Source organism: Balaenoptera borealis (genome assembly GCF_965194805.1).
Source record: "Balaenoptera borealis genome assembly, chromosome: 1".
Classification (NCBI taxonomy): domain Eukaryota; kingdom Metazoa; phylum Chordata; class Mammalia; order Artiodactyla; family Balaenopteridae; genus Balaenoptera; species Balaenoptera borealis.
In genome coordinates, this window is record NC_138860.1 from 28,706,424 (window position 1) to 28,724,353 (window position 17,930).

The 17,930-nt window shown below is 35.9% G+C and overlaps 1 protein-coding gene, 1 long non-coding RNA gene and 1 pseudogene across 7 annotated transcripts in view; 2 read left to right on the forward strand and 1 right to left on the reverse strand.

Moving 5' to 3' along the window:
- LOC309605352 (tigger transposable element-derived protein 1 pseudogene) overlaps positions 1 to 17,930 on the forward strand; it is a 485,483-nt pseudogene that overhangs the window by 467,536 nt on the left and 17 nt on the right. The gene's annotated exons all lie outside the window — the stretch shown is intronic.
- Positions 1 to 17,930, forward strand: part of AKT3 (AKT serine/threonine kinase 3) — a 387,341-nt gene that overhangs the window by 165,753 nt on the left and 203,658 nt on the right. For all 5 annotated transcript variants that reach the window (XM_082340891.1, XM_082340893.1, XM_082340892.1 and 2 more), the window contains one exon: positions 17,012 to 17,123. In XM_082340891.1, coding sequence (XP_082197017.1) covers positions 17,012 to 17,123 — 112 coding nt within the window. The remainder of the gene's footprint in view (positions 1 to 17,011; positions 17,124 to 17,930) is intronic.
- LOC309605611 overlaps positions 1 to 17,930 on the reverse strand; it is an 867,207-nt gene that overhangs the window by 106,737 nt on the left and 742,540 nt on the right. The window lies entirely within an intron of this gene.

Genomic DNA, 17,930 nt, shown 5'->3' on the forward strand with positions numbered 1-17,930 from the left:
AAGTGAAGTATATAAATAAAGCTTGTTATAAATAAATAAAACTTTACTTCCTCTCTTATAAGCAGCTAACATTCCTAAAACAATATGTGACATACTAAGAAGATCCAAGAATTTAGAGCTAAAAAACCTGGATCAGAGACTCAGCTTTACAACCTTAATGACTTGATGACTTTGAAGAAGTGACTTAAAAATCAGACAGCTTTCATTTTCTTTTTTCTATTTGTGAAATGGAAATGATGAAAATACTTTAGAACTTTATTGGGAGAATTAAGTGAGAAATAATGCATGTAATATCTTAATGTTGTGGTTAAGCTGCTAATAATATGCTAAAGTAAAGACTTAGTAGTTAATTATTGAAAAAGAATGAATTTTGGAGAAATATATAATGGAAAGCATAGTTTCCCTATTGACCTAAGTTGGCAAAGATGAGATTTTTTTTCTATTCTGCTAGAGATGAATGAGCTGATTATCCCAATGTATGCTGTTCATTTGGCTTGCAGTGTATCAAACTAAATTATAAATTAAGTATTTTTGTACTGTTACAAAGACACAGAGACCTGTTTATGGCTGTGGTTGAAACTTTTTAAATGAGTTTGAGTAAGACTCATCAGGCTAATAGTATGTAGGACAACTTGGACAGGGAGAGAAGGCTGGAGAAGGGGAGACCATCCAGGAGGCCATTTCAGGGATCCAGATTTTGGTAATAAATTCTCCAGTTGGGTGTTAGCAGTGAAAAGAAGGGATGGTTTGTTACAGAAGAACTGTTACAGTGAATGTTGCAGGCTGGGTTGAAGGAGAATCCAAGACGACTGAGGATGTGTTTCTTGGATGATTAAGAAGATGATACAGAAATAAAATGAATGGAAACATTGTGTTGATGTTGTAATTTTCAGTTTGGAAGATTAAAAAAAATACCCTTTTAGATATGTTGAGAATGAGGAAATAATAGGTCCTCAAAAGAGAGATGCCAGTTTTGCCATATGGAAATGGAGCTCAATGGAAAGGCTGGCACTAGAGGGGCAGGTTTAAGAGTCATCAAATGTCAGGTGACAATTGCGGCAGAGCCATGAGAGAGACTCCGCAGAATGACATCCAAAGTCCTTACCAGGTCATTGAAGGTCTTTTTGATCTCATCTCCTACCACACCCAGAACTTACTTTACTCCAGTCACACTGGACTTGCCATTTCTCAGACATGTCTGTGGGTTCTCTCCAACTGTGGGTCTTTACTCTTACTGTTCCTTCAACCCAGATCACTCTTCCCACAGATGTCTGCATTGGTTGCCCATTTCATTAAGGAATACCCTTTCTAACTAGTCTTTCTAAAATAGTACCACCCTCCCTGTCATTTTAACTTGTTGCCCTGCGTAATTTTTCTTCATAGTACTTATTATCATCTATTATGTTATAAATTAATTGTTTTACTTGTTTATTGCTTGACCACTTATCTCCTCAGTAAAATATAAACTTTATGAAAAATAGGGACTTGGTTTTCTTCACTGCTGTATTTCCAGTGCCTGGCTTGTTGTCAGACATGCTGTGAACACACAATAAATATTTGTTTAATGAATGTCTAAATTTACTAAGGATAAAATTATCATAAAAGAGAAGCATAACACAAAGTTCTCAGCATAAGGGAGCAGCTCAGTTCTAAGGAAGAATCCTTAAGAAAGAAGATTAATGAATGGTCAGAGAGTTGCAGGTAAAATCAGGCAAGTGTGTGTCATGGGGGCCTGGGAGAGTGACTCACAGGTAGGGAGCCAGGAGCATCAGATGCAGCAAAGAAATGAAAATGAGAAAAAGGAAAATGTATTTGATGAGAAGAAGATTTCAGGAGACCGGTAGAAACCACAGCTTAGCTAAATGGTTAAGAAATATGTAACAAAGGCCACTCTTGTAAATACTGTCTTTTAAAGGGAAGGAAAGCAGCATTCAATACATGTGCATCTTGCTCTATGTGTATATTTATTGTTTGTTCACCCTGGTATGCATTGATAAACAACTATGAAGATGAGTAGAAATTGTCACATTGATACATGGAAGCTTGAGGTATTTAAGTTGTAAATTAGAGTTGATACAAAATAAATTGATTATTCTAGTAGTGATACTTTTAAACTTCAATGCCCAATGAAATATTCTGAAGTTTAACTTGTGTTCAATGAGTTTAATTCACTAGAAGGGTCTTTATTTTAGGTATTCAAATACACATTTTATTTTCAAAAAATAATTTCCTTGGACATTTTTGGTACATACTTTGAGGAAAGAATCTAAGAGTATTTTGGAAGGAGTTTCTATTTTTGACTTCTTATCGTAAAAATTTTCAGACATACAGGTAAGTAGAGAAAATAGCTTACTGAACTCTAATGGCTATTGTATTGCAAAACAAACAAACAAACAAAAAGCAGAACCAAAAAATAGCTTGCCTAATGGTATATTAGATGTTTGCATGACTCTTACAACTATGTTAGGAAATGCCTCATGTCATTTTCATTATCTTAAACATTGTCCCACAGTGACCACAGTGTATTTTTACCTGAAATTTCAAGTATGTGGAGGGTATGCAGAGAACAGTTGTTATAGAAGACTCTTGACGTATTTGTTTGATTAATTAGAAGCAGGATATGGTGGACGAACAAGATAGAGATATGTTGATGGGGAAAGTGTTGGTTCCAAATGTACTTTTGGTAAATGGTGGTATCTGTGGTGACCATATTCATTAAAGAAAAACATATTAGGAGAAGTTCACGTTAACATGTTGTGATTTCAAGTACAGTTTAAATCCACAAGTAGTATCCATGTTAAAACCAAAGAAGTAAGGTTTATGATAATTAAAATGTCAGAATTTGAAATATGTATCATAAAGTGAAAACATCTTCTAGAGTGGAAATAATGTTAGTGACCCAGTCTTACTCCCCTCTTGTATAGAATTTTGTATTTTATAAAATAACTTTTTTTTTCTCTTCTGTTTCCTTATATGGAGAAGGATATGTTGACTCTGGGTAGGATATGTTGACTCTGGGTAATAGGTAAATGATTCAGACCCAAACACTAGAAACATGCAGCTGGACCAATGCAAGTTGGGAATCACTTTTCTATCATTAGTAATTGAAAATTTTTATTACCGCTAGCTTTACTGGTATTGCAGTTTGTGAGGTCCAGCAGTGAAAACATCCGGAGGCTCTGCTGCCCTCCTTGCTGCGTTCTTTCTCTTCTGTTCCTCATTTGAATCCACCTTTCGCTTACACGCCTACTTGGAGAAACAAAAAGTGGCAGGATCAGTATCCTACGAAGGGTAATCCTCATCACTAACCATCCCTATGGTGTGTTCAGAGTCAGGAGCAAACACATTGGGGCCCACCTCCCTCTTCAAACATTGTTATCAGATGAAAGTTATCCTGGATTTCTTTGTAGAAGAAAAGATGTCACAGAAGGGAGAACAGTCAAGCACTGGAAGGTATGGGGAAGGCACAGAGGAGGGAACAGATAGGCCTTTCATCTGCAGATGATTACTGATTTTTTTTAAAGGCAGTTTTCCTAGCAGTGTATTCTTTCCAGATGAGCATGGAATGTGGATTCAGACAGACCTTGGGTAAATCCTTATACAGTTACTTACAAGCTGTGTGTTTGTGAGCAAGTTATTTAGCTAGTTTCAGTCTCAATTCTCTCATTTATAATGTGGAGGATAATAACATAACAGCTCTTAGGGTTGGCCTTCACATGAAATTAACATTTAGAAACCTCTAATCAGTGCAGTGCCTGGCACATAGCGATCGCAGTACACATATCCTCTACTGATCTTGCTACCAGGGTACCTGCCACACCTAAGCTATTATACTCTCAGTGGAATGAATAAATCTCTTTAAGGTTGATGTGTTGAGTCTTAATTGGGTGCTATGCTTTTTTGCTCCCTGGATAATAAAACCTTTAAGTAAAAGAGAGAAATGTTTTTTCCCTCTTTTAAAGAATATCTGTAATGTTACATCTGGGGCCTTAAAAATAAACCCTCTTTATGGTCATTATAACTCAGAGCATTATTTAATTTTGTGATTTAATTATAAATAGAATCTATTATTATGCATTTGTTTTTCACATTGGATGTTAGTGGAACTTTTTTTTTAAAATTAATTAATTAATTAATTTTTTATGGCTGTGTTGGGTCTTCGTTTCTGTGCGAGGGCTTTCTCTAGTTGTGGCAAGCGGGGGCCACTCTTCATCGCGGTGCGCGGGCTTCTCACTATCGCGGCCTCTCTTGTTGCGGAGCACAGGCTCCAGACGCGCAGGCTCAGTAATCGTGGCTCACGGGCCCAGCTGCTCCACGGCATGTGGGATCTTCCCAGACCAGGGCTCGAACCCGTGTCCCCTGCATTGGCAGGCAGATTCTCAACCACTGCGCCACCAGGGAATCCCAGTGGAACTATTTTTAAAAGAATATAGTTAGCACTTAAAGGGTTAAAGCATTTGAAATAAAACCTAATCTTTTAAATAAAATCTGAACTGGTGATGTCTAAAAATTTTTTTGGTATGTATTTTTTTGATTTAGCATCTTGCACTTCCTCTATTTATTTGGCTTTCAGGTTTACAGAGTAATTACAGCTTTTTTTTTTTTTTTTAAATAAATTTATTTATTGATTGATTTTTGTGTGTGTTGGGTCTTCGTTTCTGTGTGAGGGCTTTCTCTAGTTGTGGCGAGCGGGGGCCACTCTTCATCGCGGTGCGCGGGCCTCTCACTATCGCGGCCTCTCTTGTTGCGGAGCACGGGCTCCAGACGCGCAGGCTCAGTAGTTGTGGCTCATGGGCCTAGTTGCTCCGTGGCATGTGGGATCTTCCCGGACCAGGGCTCGAACCCGTGTCCCCTGCATCGGCAGGCAGATTCTCAACCACTGCGCCACCAGGGAAGCTCTAATTACAGCTTTGAATGAAACTGGTCATCTGTGGTTCAGAGTGGTCTAAAAGTAAATAGGATGTTTGAAATTCAGCTTATAGTTTAACTTGGTCAGGTGAGTGTAGCTAGTGTCATCTATTTAATTTAAATACTGGTGTAACAAAAACTTTATTGAAAAATATCATCTACCCGTAAAAGAATTCAGACTAATGGTAGTAAAGATGATCCAAGATCTCAGAAAAAGAATGGAGGCATGGCTTGAGAAGATACAAAATCCTAGATGAACTAAGGAACAAACAGATGAACAATACAATATCTGAAATAAAAAATACACTAGAAGGAAACAGTAGCAGAATAAGTGAGCAGAGGAATGGATAAGTGAGCTGGAAGACAGAATGGTGGAAATCACTGTTGTAGAACAGAATAAAGAAAAAAGAGTGAAAAGAAATGAAGACAGCCTGAGACCGCTGGGACAATGTCAAATGCACGAACATTTGCATTATAGGGGTCCCAGAAGGAGAAGAGATAGAGAAAGGACCTGAGAAAATACTGGAAGAGATAATAGCTGAAAACTTCGCAAACATGGGAAAGGAAACAGTCACCCAAGTCCAGGAAGTGTAGAGAGTCCCAGGCAGGATAAACCCAAGGAGGAACACGCCAAGACACATAGTAATCAAATTGAGAAAAATTAAATACAAAGAAAAAATATTAAAAGCAACAAGGGAGGAGCAACAGATAACATACAAGGGAACTCCCATAAGGTTATCAGCTGATTTCTCAGCAGAAACTCTGCAGGTCAGAAGGCAGTGGCATGATATGTGTAAAGTGATGAAAGGGAAGAACCTACAACCAAGGATACTCTACCCAGCAAAGCTCTCATTCAGATTCGACAGAGAAATCAAAAGCTTTACAGACAAGCAAAAGCTAAGATAATTCAGCACCACCAGACCAGCTTTGCAACAAATGTTAAAGAAACTTCTCTAGGCAGAAAAGAAAAGGCCAAAACTAGAGACAAAAAAATTCCATATGGAAAAGCTCTTTGGTAAATGCAAACACACAGTAAAGGTAGGAAATTATCCACACACAAATATGATATCAAAACCAGGAATTGCGAGAAGAGAGCACAAATGCAGGAGATTGGAAATGCATTTGAAGTTGAAAGACCAGCAACTTAAAACAATCTTGTTTATATATAGAATGTTATATCAAAACCTCATGATAACCACAAATCAAAAGTCTACGATAGATACACACACAAAAAAGAAAAAGGAATCCAAACACAACACTAAAATTAGTCATCAACTCACAAGGGAAGAGAACAAAAGAGTAAGGGAAGAAAAAAGACCTACAAAAACAAACCCCAAACAGTTAATGAAATGGCATTAAGAACACACATATTGATAACTACCTTAAACGTAAATGGATTAAATGCTCCAACCAAAAGACATAGACTGGCCGAATGGATACAAAAGCAAGACCCATATATATGCTATCTACAAGAGACCCACTTCAGATCTAGGAACACATACAAACTGAAAGTGACAGGATGGAAAAAGATATTCCATGCAAATGGAAATCAAAAAAAAGCTGGAGTAGCAATACTCATATCAGACAAAATAGACTTTAAAGACAAGAGACAAGAAGGACACTACCTAGTGATCAAGGGATCAATCCAAGAAGAAGATATAACAATTGATAATATATATGCACCCAACACAGGAGCACCTCAATATATAAGGCAAATACAGCCATAAAAGGAGAAATTGACAGTAACACAATAATAGTGGTGGGCTTTAATACCCCACTTTCATCAGTGGACAGATCATCCAGACAGAAAATCAATAAGGAAACACAGGCCTTAAATGACACATTAGACCAGATGGACTTAACTGATATTTATACAGCATTCTATCCAAAAGCAGCAGATTACACATTCTTCTCAATTGCAAATGGAACATTCTCCAGGATTATTCACATGCTGGGGCACAAAGTGAGCCTTGGAAAATTCAAGAAAATTGAAATTATATCAAGCATCTCTTCTGACAACAATGGTATGAGATTAGAAATCAACTACAAGAAAAAAAAAGTGTAAAAAAAACAAACACATGGAGGCTAAACAATATCCTACTAAACAACCAATAGATCACTGAAGAAATCAAATAGAAAATCAAAAAATACCTAGAGACAAATGAAAACAAAAGCATGACGATCCAAAACCTATGGGACACAGTAAAAGCAGTTCTAAGAGGGAAATTTATAGCAATACACTCTTACCTCAGGAAACAAGAAAAATCTCTAATAAGCAACCTAGCCTTATGCCTAAAGCAACTAGAGAAAGAATAACAAAACCCAAAGCTAGTAGAAGGAAAGAAATCATAAAGATCAGAGCAGAAATAAATGAAATAGAGACAAAGACAATAATAGATCAGTGAAACTAAAAGCTGGTTCTTTGAAAAGGTGAACAAAATTAATAAACCTTTGGCTAGACTCATCAAGAAAAAAAGGGAGAGAGCTCAAATCAATAAAGTTAGAAATGAAAAAGGAGAAGTTACAATGGACACCAAAGAAATACAAAGGATCTTAAGAGACTACTAGAAGCAACTATATGCCAAAGAAATGGATAACCTAGAAGAAATGGACAAATTATTAGAAAGGTACAGTCTCCTAAGACTAAACCAGGAAGAAACAGAAAATATGACCAGACCAATCACAAGTACTGAAATTGAAACTGTTTTAAAAATTCCCAACAAGCAAAAGTCCAGGACTAGATGCCTTCACAGACAAATTCTATCAAACATTTAGAGAAGAGTTAACACGTATCCTTCTGAAACTATTCCAAAAAGTTGCAGAGGACGGAACACTCCCAAACTCATTCTAACTCATCAGATATCTGATATCAGAACCAGACAAAGAGACCACACACACACACACAAAATTACAGCCCAATATCACTGATGAACATAGATGCAAAAATCCTCAACAGAAATACTAGCAATCCAAATCTGACAATACATTAAAAGGATTATACACCATGAACAAGTGGGATTTATCCAAGGGATGCAAGGATTTTTCAGTGTCCTCAAATCAGTTAGTATGATATACCACATCAACAAATTGAAGAATAAAAACCATATGATCATCTCAATAGATGCAGAAAAAGCTTTTGACAAGATTCAACACCCATTTATGATAAAAACTCTGTAGAAAGTGGGCCTAGAGGGAACGTACCTCAACATAATAAAGGCCTTATATGACAAACCTACAGCTAACATCATACTCAATGGTGAAAAACAAAGCATTTCCTCACAGATCAGGAACAAGACAAGGATGTCCACTTTCACTACTGCAATTCAACATAGTTTTGGAAGTCCTAGGCAGGGCAATCAGAGAAGAAAAAGAAATAAAAGGAATCCAGATTTGAAAAGAAATAAAACTGTCACTCTTCGCAGACGACATGATACTATATATAGAGAATCCTAAAGATGCCACCAGAAAAGTACTAGAGCTCTTCAGTGAATTTGGTAAAGTTGCAGGATACAAAATTTGTACACAGAACTCTGTTGCATTTCTATACATTAACATCAAAAGATCAGAAAGAGAAATTAATGAAACAGTCCCATTTACCGTCACATCAAAATAAATAAAATGCCTAGGAATAAACTTACCTAAGGAGGCAAAAGACCTGTACACCAAAAACTGTAAGATGCTGATGAAAGAAATCAAAGATGACACAAATAGATGGAGAGATATACCATGTTCTTGGATTGGAAGAACCAATATTGTCAAAATGACTATAGTACCCAAGGCAATCAACAGATTCAATACAATCCCTATCAAACTACCATTTTTTTACCAAACTAGAACAAAAAAATCTTAACACATCATAGACCGGAGACATATCAGTACGTGTTTTGTTACCGGAACGTTATTGACTGGAGATGTATCAATACGTTTTTAGAGAGTAATACAATTAATATCACTGGGCGAAGTTGTTAGAAGCCTAAAGTTGATCAAGGGTTCATTTTACAACTTAACGATTGTTGTTAGCATTTACATTTTGCTCTGTTAGGTTTTTGTTCTAACCTTGTGTATATTATCAACATAAGTTCATTACCATAAAATTTTCAAAAATGAAGGATTGTGAAATTTTGAGTGAAGAAGAATTTGTGGGTGAATTTCATGCACCGAAATTTCTCTGATTGTCCAAGTGTCATATATACTACTGTCTCAGAAGATGATAGTTCTTCAGAATATAATTCTGATTCAGACAATGTGAATATTAGACCAACAAAAAGATAAAAAACCTTAGCAGTTGATTCTGATTCGGAAAGTGAAAATGAAACCCACTGTGCTGGAGAATGCTCCTTTGCTTTGACAGAAGTGGATTGAAGATAACATTTCATGAAAATTAGAAGACTTTACAGGTGTGTCAGGTGTAAGTATTGAATGTAATAACCTGCAAAGTGTTAGTGAAATAATTAATTTTTGGTAAGGACTTTTTCAAGTTGGTCGCTTCTCAAACAAAGCTGTATCACGAACAGAATGAAAAATCATATAAGAAGTATGAGAAGGCTTTAAAATGGACTGATGTAACCAATAGTGACATGAAGAAGTTTCTTGGATTAATAATTCTGATGGGACAAATAAAGTCACACTGGAAAGAATATTGGTTGATTGATCCCTTACTTGAAACACCTATCTTTCCAAAGATTATGATGAGAAGAAGTTTGGAACAAATAATGATATTTCTTCACTTTAATGGTAGCTTGGAAACTCCGCTTCCTGCAGACAGAATTTCAAAAGTTAAACCTCTTCTGGATTATTTTCCATCTGTGTACCCAAACAAGAGCCATCATTTGTGGAGAGGATGACTCAGATTCAAAACCTGTAATCCCAGAAAATGTACAAAATATGGAATTTCGGTCAGGATGGATAGCAAATGCGAAACTGATATATATTGCAAACTTGAGATTTACACAGGTGAAGGAAAGAAATTGCAAGAAACAATATTATCAGTCCTACAACCTTATCTTGGTTCATGGCACCATATTTACCAAGACAGTTATTACAACAGTGTGTCCACATCTGAAATGCTGTTGAAAAATAAAACCAGAGTTTGTGGGACTATAAGAGAGAATCCTGGTCTACCAAACCAGTTAAAGGAGAAATCTAAAAATCTACAGAGGGGAGAAATGACATTCCCACGGAAGGGAGATGTGATTCTTGTATGGAAAGACAAGAGGTTAGTCCACCTGTTAACAATGATTCGTGACATTTCCATAGCATCTACAGGAAAGGAAGACAGGAGGACTGGTCATCAGATAACTAAGCCCACTTGTATATTAGAGTATAATAAATATATGAAAGGAGTTGATTGATCAATATTTGGCAAACTTCAGTATCCTCCAGAAAACTTGAAAATGATATAAGAAAGTGGGTTTCTATTTGAGTAATTGTGGTTTATTTAATGCATTTAAAATTTATTGTAGCCTTAACGCACAGAGTAAAATGACTTACAAGCAATTTTTGTTAGCAGTAGCTAGAGAATGTGTAACTGACCATTCTGGTGAATGTAGTGGTAGTACTGCACCTGGTCCTTCTTGTGGCAGTTTTAAAAGAGCCGCCCACAAAGACCCACCTTGTTGACTATCAGGTAAAAGAAAAGAACATATTCTAGAGAAAATAATACCCACAGGACTAAAAAATGCTGCCAGAAAGTGTAGATTCTGCTCTTCCAGGGGAAAGCGCAGTGAAACATGGTATATTTCTAGTAGATGTTCTGTTCCTCTGCACAGAAGTGACTGCTATACTGTGTATCACACTTGAACGAAGTACTAGAATAGTAAGATATGTACAAAGTTTCAAATAAATACATTAAGTGCAAAAAAGTTGTCAATATTTACTCAAATGCAGGTGTTTAAATATTCACTTAGATAACAAATCACTGGCCCCAGGCATTAGTTTCTACCAAAATCCCCCAGTCAATAATGTGTTAAAATTTGTATGGAGACACAAAAGACCCCGGATAGCCAAAGCAATAATTTTTTAAAATATTTTTTGGCTGTGCTGGGTCTTAGTCACGGCATGCGGGATCTTCATTGCCATGTGTGAGATCTTTGTTGTGGCATGCAGGATCTTTTTTAGTTGCAGCATGCCGGATCTTCATTGCGGCACACGGGATCTAGTTTCCTGACTAGAGATTCAACCGGGGCCCCCTGCATTGGGAGCATGGAGTCTTAACCACTAGACTACCAGGGAAGGCCTGCCAAAGCAATCTTGAGAAAGAAAAAGGAAGCCTGAGGAATCAGGCTTCCTGAGTTCAGACTATACTACAAAGCTACAGTCATCAAAATAGTATGTTACTGCACAAAAACAGAAAGATAGATCAATGAAACAGGATAGAAAACTCACAAATAAATGCATGTGCCTGTGGTCAATTAATCTATGACAAAGGAGGCAAGAGTATACAATGGAGAAAAGATAGTCTCTTAAATAAGTGGTGCTGGGAAAACTGGACAGCTACATGTAAAAGAATGAAATTAGAACACTCCCTAACACCATACACAAAAATAAACTCAGAATTGATTAAAGACTTAAATGTAAGATGAGATACTGTAAAAGTCTTAGAGGAAAACATAGGAAGAACACTCTTTGACATAAACCACAGCAAGATCTCTTTCGATCCTTCGCCCAGAGTGATGGAAAGAAAAACAAGCAAATGGAACGTAATTATACTCAAAAGCTTTTGCACAGCAAAGCAAACCATAGACACAACTAAATGACAACCCACGGAATGGGAGAAAATATTTTCAAATGTTGTGACTGACAAAGGATTAATCTCCAAAATTTACAAACAGCACATGCAGCTCAATATCAAAAAAAAACCCAATCAAAAAACTGGCCAAAGACCTAAATAGACGTTTCTCCAAAGAAGACATACAGATGGCCAGGAGGCACATGAAAAGATTCTCAACATCACTAAGTATTAGAGAAATGCAAATCAAAACTACAATGAGATACCACCTCACACCAGTCAGAATGTTCATCATTAAAAAGTCTACAAACAATAGATGCTGGAGAGGGTATGGAGAAAAGGGAACCCTCCTACACTGTTGGTGGGAACATAAATTGGTACAAGCACTATGGAGAACAGTATGGAGGGTTCTTTCAAAACTAAGAATAGAGCTACCATATGATCCAGCAATCCCACTCCTGGATATATATTCAGAGAAAACCATGGTTTGAAAGGATACATTTGCCCCAATGTTCATTGCAATGCTGTTTACAATAGCCAAACATGGAAGCAGCCTAAATGTTCATTGACAGATGAATGGATAAAGAAGATGTGGTACATATATACAATGGAATATTACTCAGCCATTAAAAAGAATGAAAAATGCCATTTGTAGCAACATGGATGGACCTGGGTATTACCACACTAAGTGAAGTAAGTCATTCTGAGAAAGTCAAATATCATATGATATCACTTATATGCGGAATCTAAAAAAAATGATACAAATGAACTTATTTACAAAACAGAAACACTCACAGACTTAGAGAATGAATTTATGGTTACCAGAGGGAACAGATGGGGTTGGGGGGAGGGATATATTGGGAGTTTGGGATTGACATGTACACAGTACTAAATTTAAAATAGATAACCAATAAGGACCTACTGTAAGAGAACTCAGCTCAATATTCTGTAATAATCTGTGGGAAAAGAATTTGAAAAAGAATATATACTTATGTGTATAACTGAATCACTTTGCTGTACACCTGTAACTAACACGTCATTGTTAATCAACTATGCTCCAATATAAAATAAAATTTTTTTGAAAAAAGAAAAATATCATGGGTTATGATATAATAAAAGCTAGCTACCTGACATTTTATCTAAGGATGCTTGCTTTATTCCTGCATATTAAATTGTTCCAGAAGTCATAGATAATCATTTGGTCAATAGCTTTTTAGAATCTCTATCCAAAATTTCTACTTAAAAAAAAAAATTAAATTGTCCTACCTTGAGTTAGGAATCTTTACATAATAAAAAGGAAAATATTCTTCTAAAGAAGTATTGGCCAACCTATTTATTAACCCTGTCCCTTTTAAGAATTCTCTTCAAAATAAGTGTTTTTAAACATGCACCATGTCCTGAAAACTTTCATGGCATATTTTTCTTCATTTTAGAGAGAACTGTATGATGTGTTCATGTTTCCATATTATGGCTAACATGAAAGAACCCAAAGTGTTTCTGTTTACTGGCTCAGCTATTTTAATATGGTAATTTAAAGTTTCAACTGTTTTGAGTTTGGATTCAGCTCTTTAATTATATCTGTTTATGCACAGCAGTAAACCCTGAGGCATTGTGGTAGAATATTCTCTTCTCCTGATGTTGACTCGACTGTCACTTGAATATTGTGGACTGCCTTTTGGTAGCCACTTCTCTCTTCTATAGTTTCAGTCTAATAGGTATTATTTGGAAGTTGGATTGATTTACAGAGTATTTCACACTGAAACCTGTAAACATATAGGTTTATTTCTATTCTTCATGTCCATAATTACATGTAACATTTTTGTTGAGCTAGAGGTTTCAGGAGGACCTGATTAAAACCTTTATACCATTAGTGGAATATTACTTTATAATTACACAGAATGATTAAAAATAGAGCTTGGTATGTGCTGTAAGCTTGTAGAGTTTCTTACTCATTTTTCTTACTTACTATGCCCAGAATCTGGTGCTTTTCCCATAATTGGCATTTCATTTATGTTGCTGATTCATGAATACTTAGCATATTTAGTCAAAACAAGCTTGTTGTGAATAACTGTGTCATTTTATTATTATTTTAATATTTTCCCAAAACAATTATATGCATAAATACAAATATTTTATTCTTTTCTAAACGTTACTTTTTAACGTCTGCTTGGGAATGGTAATTAATCACTTTTATTTTCCTTTTCGTAAATTGCAGTAATTAATAACCACTTAGAATCTCATATGTAGTATTTTAAATAGCTTTTACATTTATAGCATTAAGAAGTTCTTTAGATTATAGCATTTAAACTTCATTTAGGTGTAGTGTTGAAAATATGCTTCTTTTAAAGTTTACTTTAATTCCTTATAGTGCTTTTAAAGATGAGAAAATCTTGGGGCTTAATGTACTTTGTCTTGGGTAATAATAGCTGATGGTGTGTAATAGAGGCTAGATTTGAATCTGGTATTCTAAAGTCTATTATCTTAATTATCTTGACATCACCACAATGGAAAACTTAAGTAAAACTGAAATAGGTGAACCTTAGAGTGGGCATTCTTTCTTTCCTTTTCTGTTCTTCCTGTGTCCCTTTACTCCATGGTTCACTCTCGAGTATTTCTGTCAGGACTCTCCCTCTTTTTAAGTGTCTGTTCTCCATTCTTTACATTAAAAGCCAATTGGCAGGAATTCCCTGGTGGTCCAGTGGTTAAGACTCTGTGCTTCCACTGCAGGGGCCACGGGTTCGATGATCCCTGATTGGGGGACTAAGTTCCCACAAGGCACGTGGCAAGGCCAAAACAAAAACAAAAACAAAAAAACACCAGTGGGTCAATTACTCAATCATCAGGTATTTACTCTGTACCCTTATGTGCTGTCACTGCTGTAGGTGCTGTGAGGAAGAGTCGTACACATAATTCCTAACTTTTAAGTAATTCATCTAGCTAGGGCATCAAATTAACATTAATTAAATGTCTGCAAGACAGTATAGTGAACCAATGGCTGGAAGCTTGATAGGAATTGTATAAAGAAGGAAACAGGAAGGAACAATGGGCTTCAAAGAGAATCAGATTGAGTCTGTACCTTACAGGCAGAGTAAGTTGGGGGAAATTATGTGGTTCTTTATTGGTGTAAATTAGTATAATATCTTTGGTATTTTAAAACTTTTGTATTTCAAACAAAAAATATAAATTGGCATACTATATTTGATTTTTTTAACATTCATATTTCAGAAAGTGTGTAACATTGTTAAGTACTTAACTGTGAAACGATGGATTTTATGATCTATTGATTCTATTACCTTTCCATTATTTTACATACCACCAGGTTCTCACTTCTCTCCTTACCCATTTTTAGTTCCTTAGTTGATTATCTAAACCACTCCCTTGTCTTGCATCCTGTATTCTGTTTCACTTTCTTGCATTTTCAAACTTACTTAGTTAAATTATAGCTTTGCTTAAATACAATCCTTTGTATTCCCCATCTGCACTCATGTAACTGAAGTTATCTGGGGAAAACTATACAACCATGATCCCTGGTGGTACTTTAAATTTTTAATCATTAAATTCCACTGGACCCTTAATGCTGTTTAGCAGTCATGGATATTTCCCTAGTCTGTTTGCTCCTAGAAGGCTATTATATATCTTCTCTTTTCTCAAAACCCCAGTGCATCCTCTTCCAACCTTATTCTTAAGGATGGCTTTACATCCTAATTCATTGAAAAAGTAGAAGCAATGAGCAAATAATTTCTACCAGCTCTGGGCTCCTTTACCCTATCTTCTCTCCTGTTGCATCACTAAACTCTCTATACTCCTGACTACAGCCAGCCCTCTACTTGTTCAGTGAATCCTATCCCTTTTTGACTATATAAGGAAGTTGCTCCAGAAATTTTCTCCTCTTTCCTGTATCATCAAAATTACCTTCTTGTTGGATTATTACTGTCAGAATTCACTCACTTGGAAAATACTTATCGAGTGCTATATGTTAGTTCTCGGTGCTAACAATATATTAGTAGAGCTTATATTCTAGTTGAAGAAACAGACAGTAAATAAGAAAGATCTTAAGTTAGTCATCTCATATGTACAAAGATGGAAACATGCTATGGGAAATAAAAAGTAAAGCAGGTAAGAGGAGTTGGGGAGTCCTGGGTAAAGGATGCAGATTTCAGTACTGAGTGGCATGGTTGAGGTAGGCTTCAATGTGAAGGTTAGAATTGATTTAAGACTTGAAGGAAGTGAGGAGTTAACTGCGGGGTTGTGTGAGGGGAAGAATGCCTGGCAGAAGGCACAACTAGACAAAAGGCCCTAAAGAGAGAGAGTGCAGTGCATTTCCTCAACAATACTGTCTGCTGCAGTGTCAGCAGACAGCCCTATCCTATTTTCTCTTGTTGTCCAATACCAGATATCCTTTGGAGTGTAGCTCAGGTGTACACCTAATAATAGCAGCTAACATTTATTGAAAACTTACTGTGTCACACACTACGCTAAGTATTACAATTACGTATTATTAATCCCTACATCAATTTTATGATGTAGGTACTCTTACTGCTTCCCATTTAATACTTGAAGACCAGAGAAGTTAATTGACTTGTCTAAGCTTGCATCGTTAATGGTAGGAAAAAAAAGTTGAATCCAGGCACAGTAGTGTTGAAATCCATACTTTTAGCCACTATGCTATATGTTCCTTTTCTTTGAAGTCTTCCTAGATATAGATAATTGCTGATAGATTTTATCACTTCTGACTGACTGGCTCTAGGTGCTATAGATTACTAAGAGTTTTAGGGGGTGCATACTGTCAAAGGCTTATAATCTAGGTAGGGATAAGGATACCTTCTTAAAAATGATAAATAGTAATATAAGGTACTCTATGCTAAGTGAAAAATGAGGGGTACGATAATAAATAATGAGAATGTAGAGTGGAGAACATAGTGAGAATGTTATGAGAATATAGCTTGGGGAATGGTCAGTCTAGGACCAGGTTGTTATAAAAAGCTTCATGGAAGGAGTAGAATTTGATCGGGACTTAAAGGACAGGTATTCTTTTGGCTGTTGGGGATTACATATGGTTAGGGGTAAAATAAATGGAAAACATTCCAAATAGTAATATTAGCTGGATCAAAGATATAGATAGAGGAAAGAGCAAGATGCATTTAAGGAAAGTTTAATAGTCCAATTTGGCTGGTTAATAGAGCATGTGACTAGAATGGGTGATGGATTGGAAAGGAATACTGAAATCAGGTTGTGAACAAACAGCCTTGAGTGGAGATCCATAGAAATCTGTGAGGTTGCAGTGGTTTGTTTAGAATAGAACTCTGTACTTCTCAACTGTTTACTTCTTGGTTTAAATACAAGTATATTCAAAGAGACATTTTATTTTATTTCTAGAATGCCAGTTAATGAAAACAGAACGACCAAAGCCAAACACATTTATTATCAGATGTCTCCAGTGGACCACTGTTATAGAGAGAACATTTCATGTAGACACTCCAGAGGAAAGGTAAGAAACTCATTATTTCCATTTTGTGAAAAAGTGACAATCAGTCAAAAGGTGTATATGTATCTGACTTGACCACTTGTAAATATCTGTAAATATACTTGTAAAATGCTATAGTCCCCTAATTATTCTGTTTCTGGTATAACAGATAAATGACAGGCTTACAAAAATACTAAATCAAAACCTCTAGGAGTGCTATAAGATATACTTTTTAACAGAAAATAGAGCATTTAAAAGTTAAAATGTAAATTAAAGAGGACATTTTAATCACCAAACTACCTTTTAAAAATTATGTAATTGATTGTGTTCATATTTGGAATTCTAAGGCTGGTGACGGCAAAAGGTTTCAAGTAGTGTGCCATTATGCAAGTGACTTCCTAGAGTGTTATGCTGAGAAGGATTCTGAGATTGGGTCTAAGCTCAGTGAGGAAAAAAAAAAATCGGGCTTGATTGGCGTTGACTATCATCATTGCTAAAGAGGGGGGTGGCAAAATGTTAGTATCTAGCACACCAACTTCATCAGGCCCACATTTCATCTTCCTGATCTACTATCCTCCAATTCTGTCTTAATACCTTCTATCTGGTGGCTCTGATACTGAGTTAGGTCCAACAACCATGAAATCACTTTTCTACACGTTATCATATATGATCCAAATCAGAAACTTTGTGAAGTTAAATGTTATTAGCCTTATTTTCCAAATGAATAAATTAGGTCCTAAGAGACTTGTCTAAGATTTAAAACAAAAACAACCTCTTCCCCAAATGTAGTAAATAGTAAAGTATTATTTTAATAATACTCTTTTTGTCGAT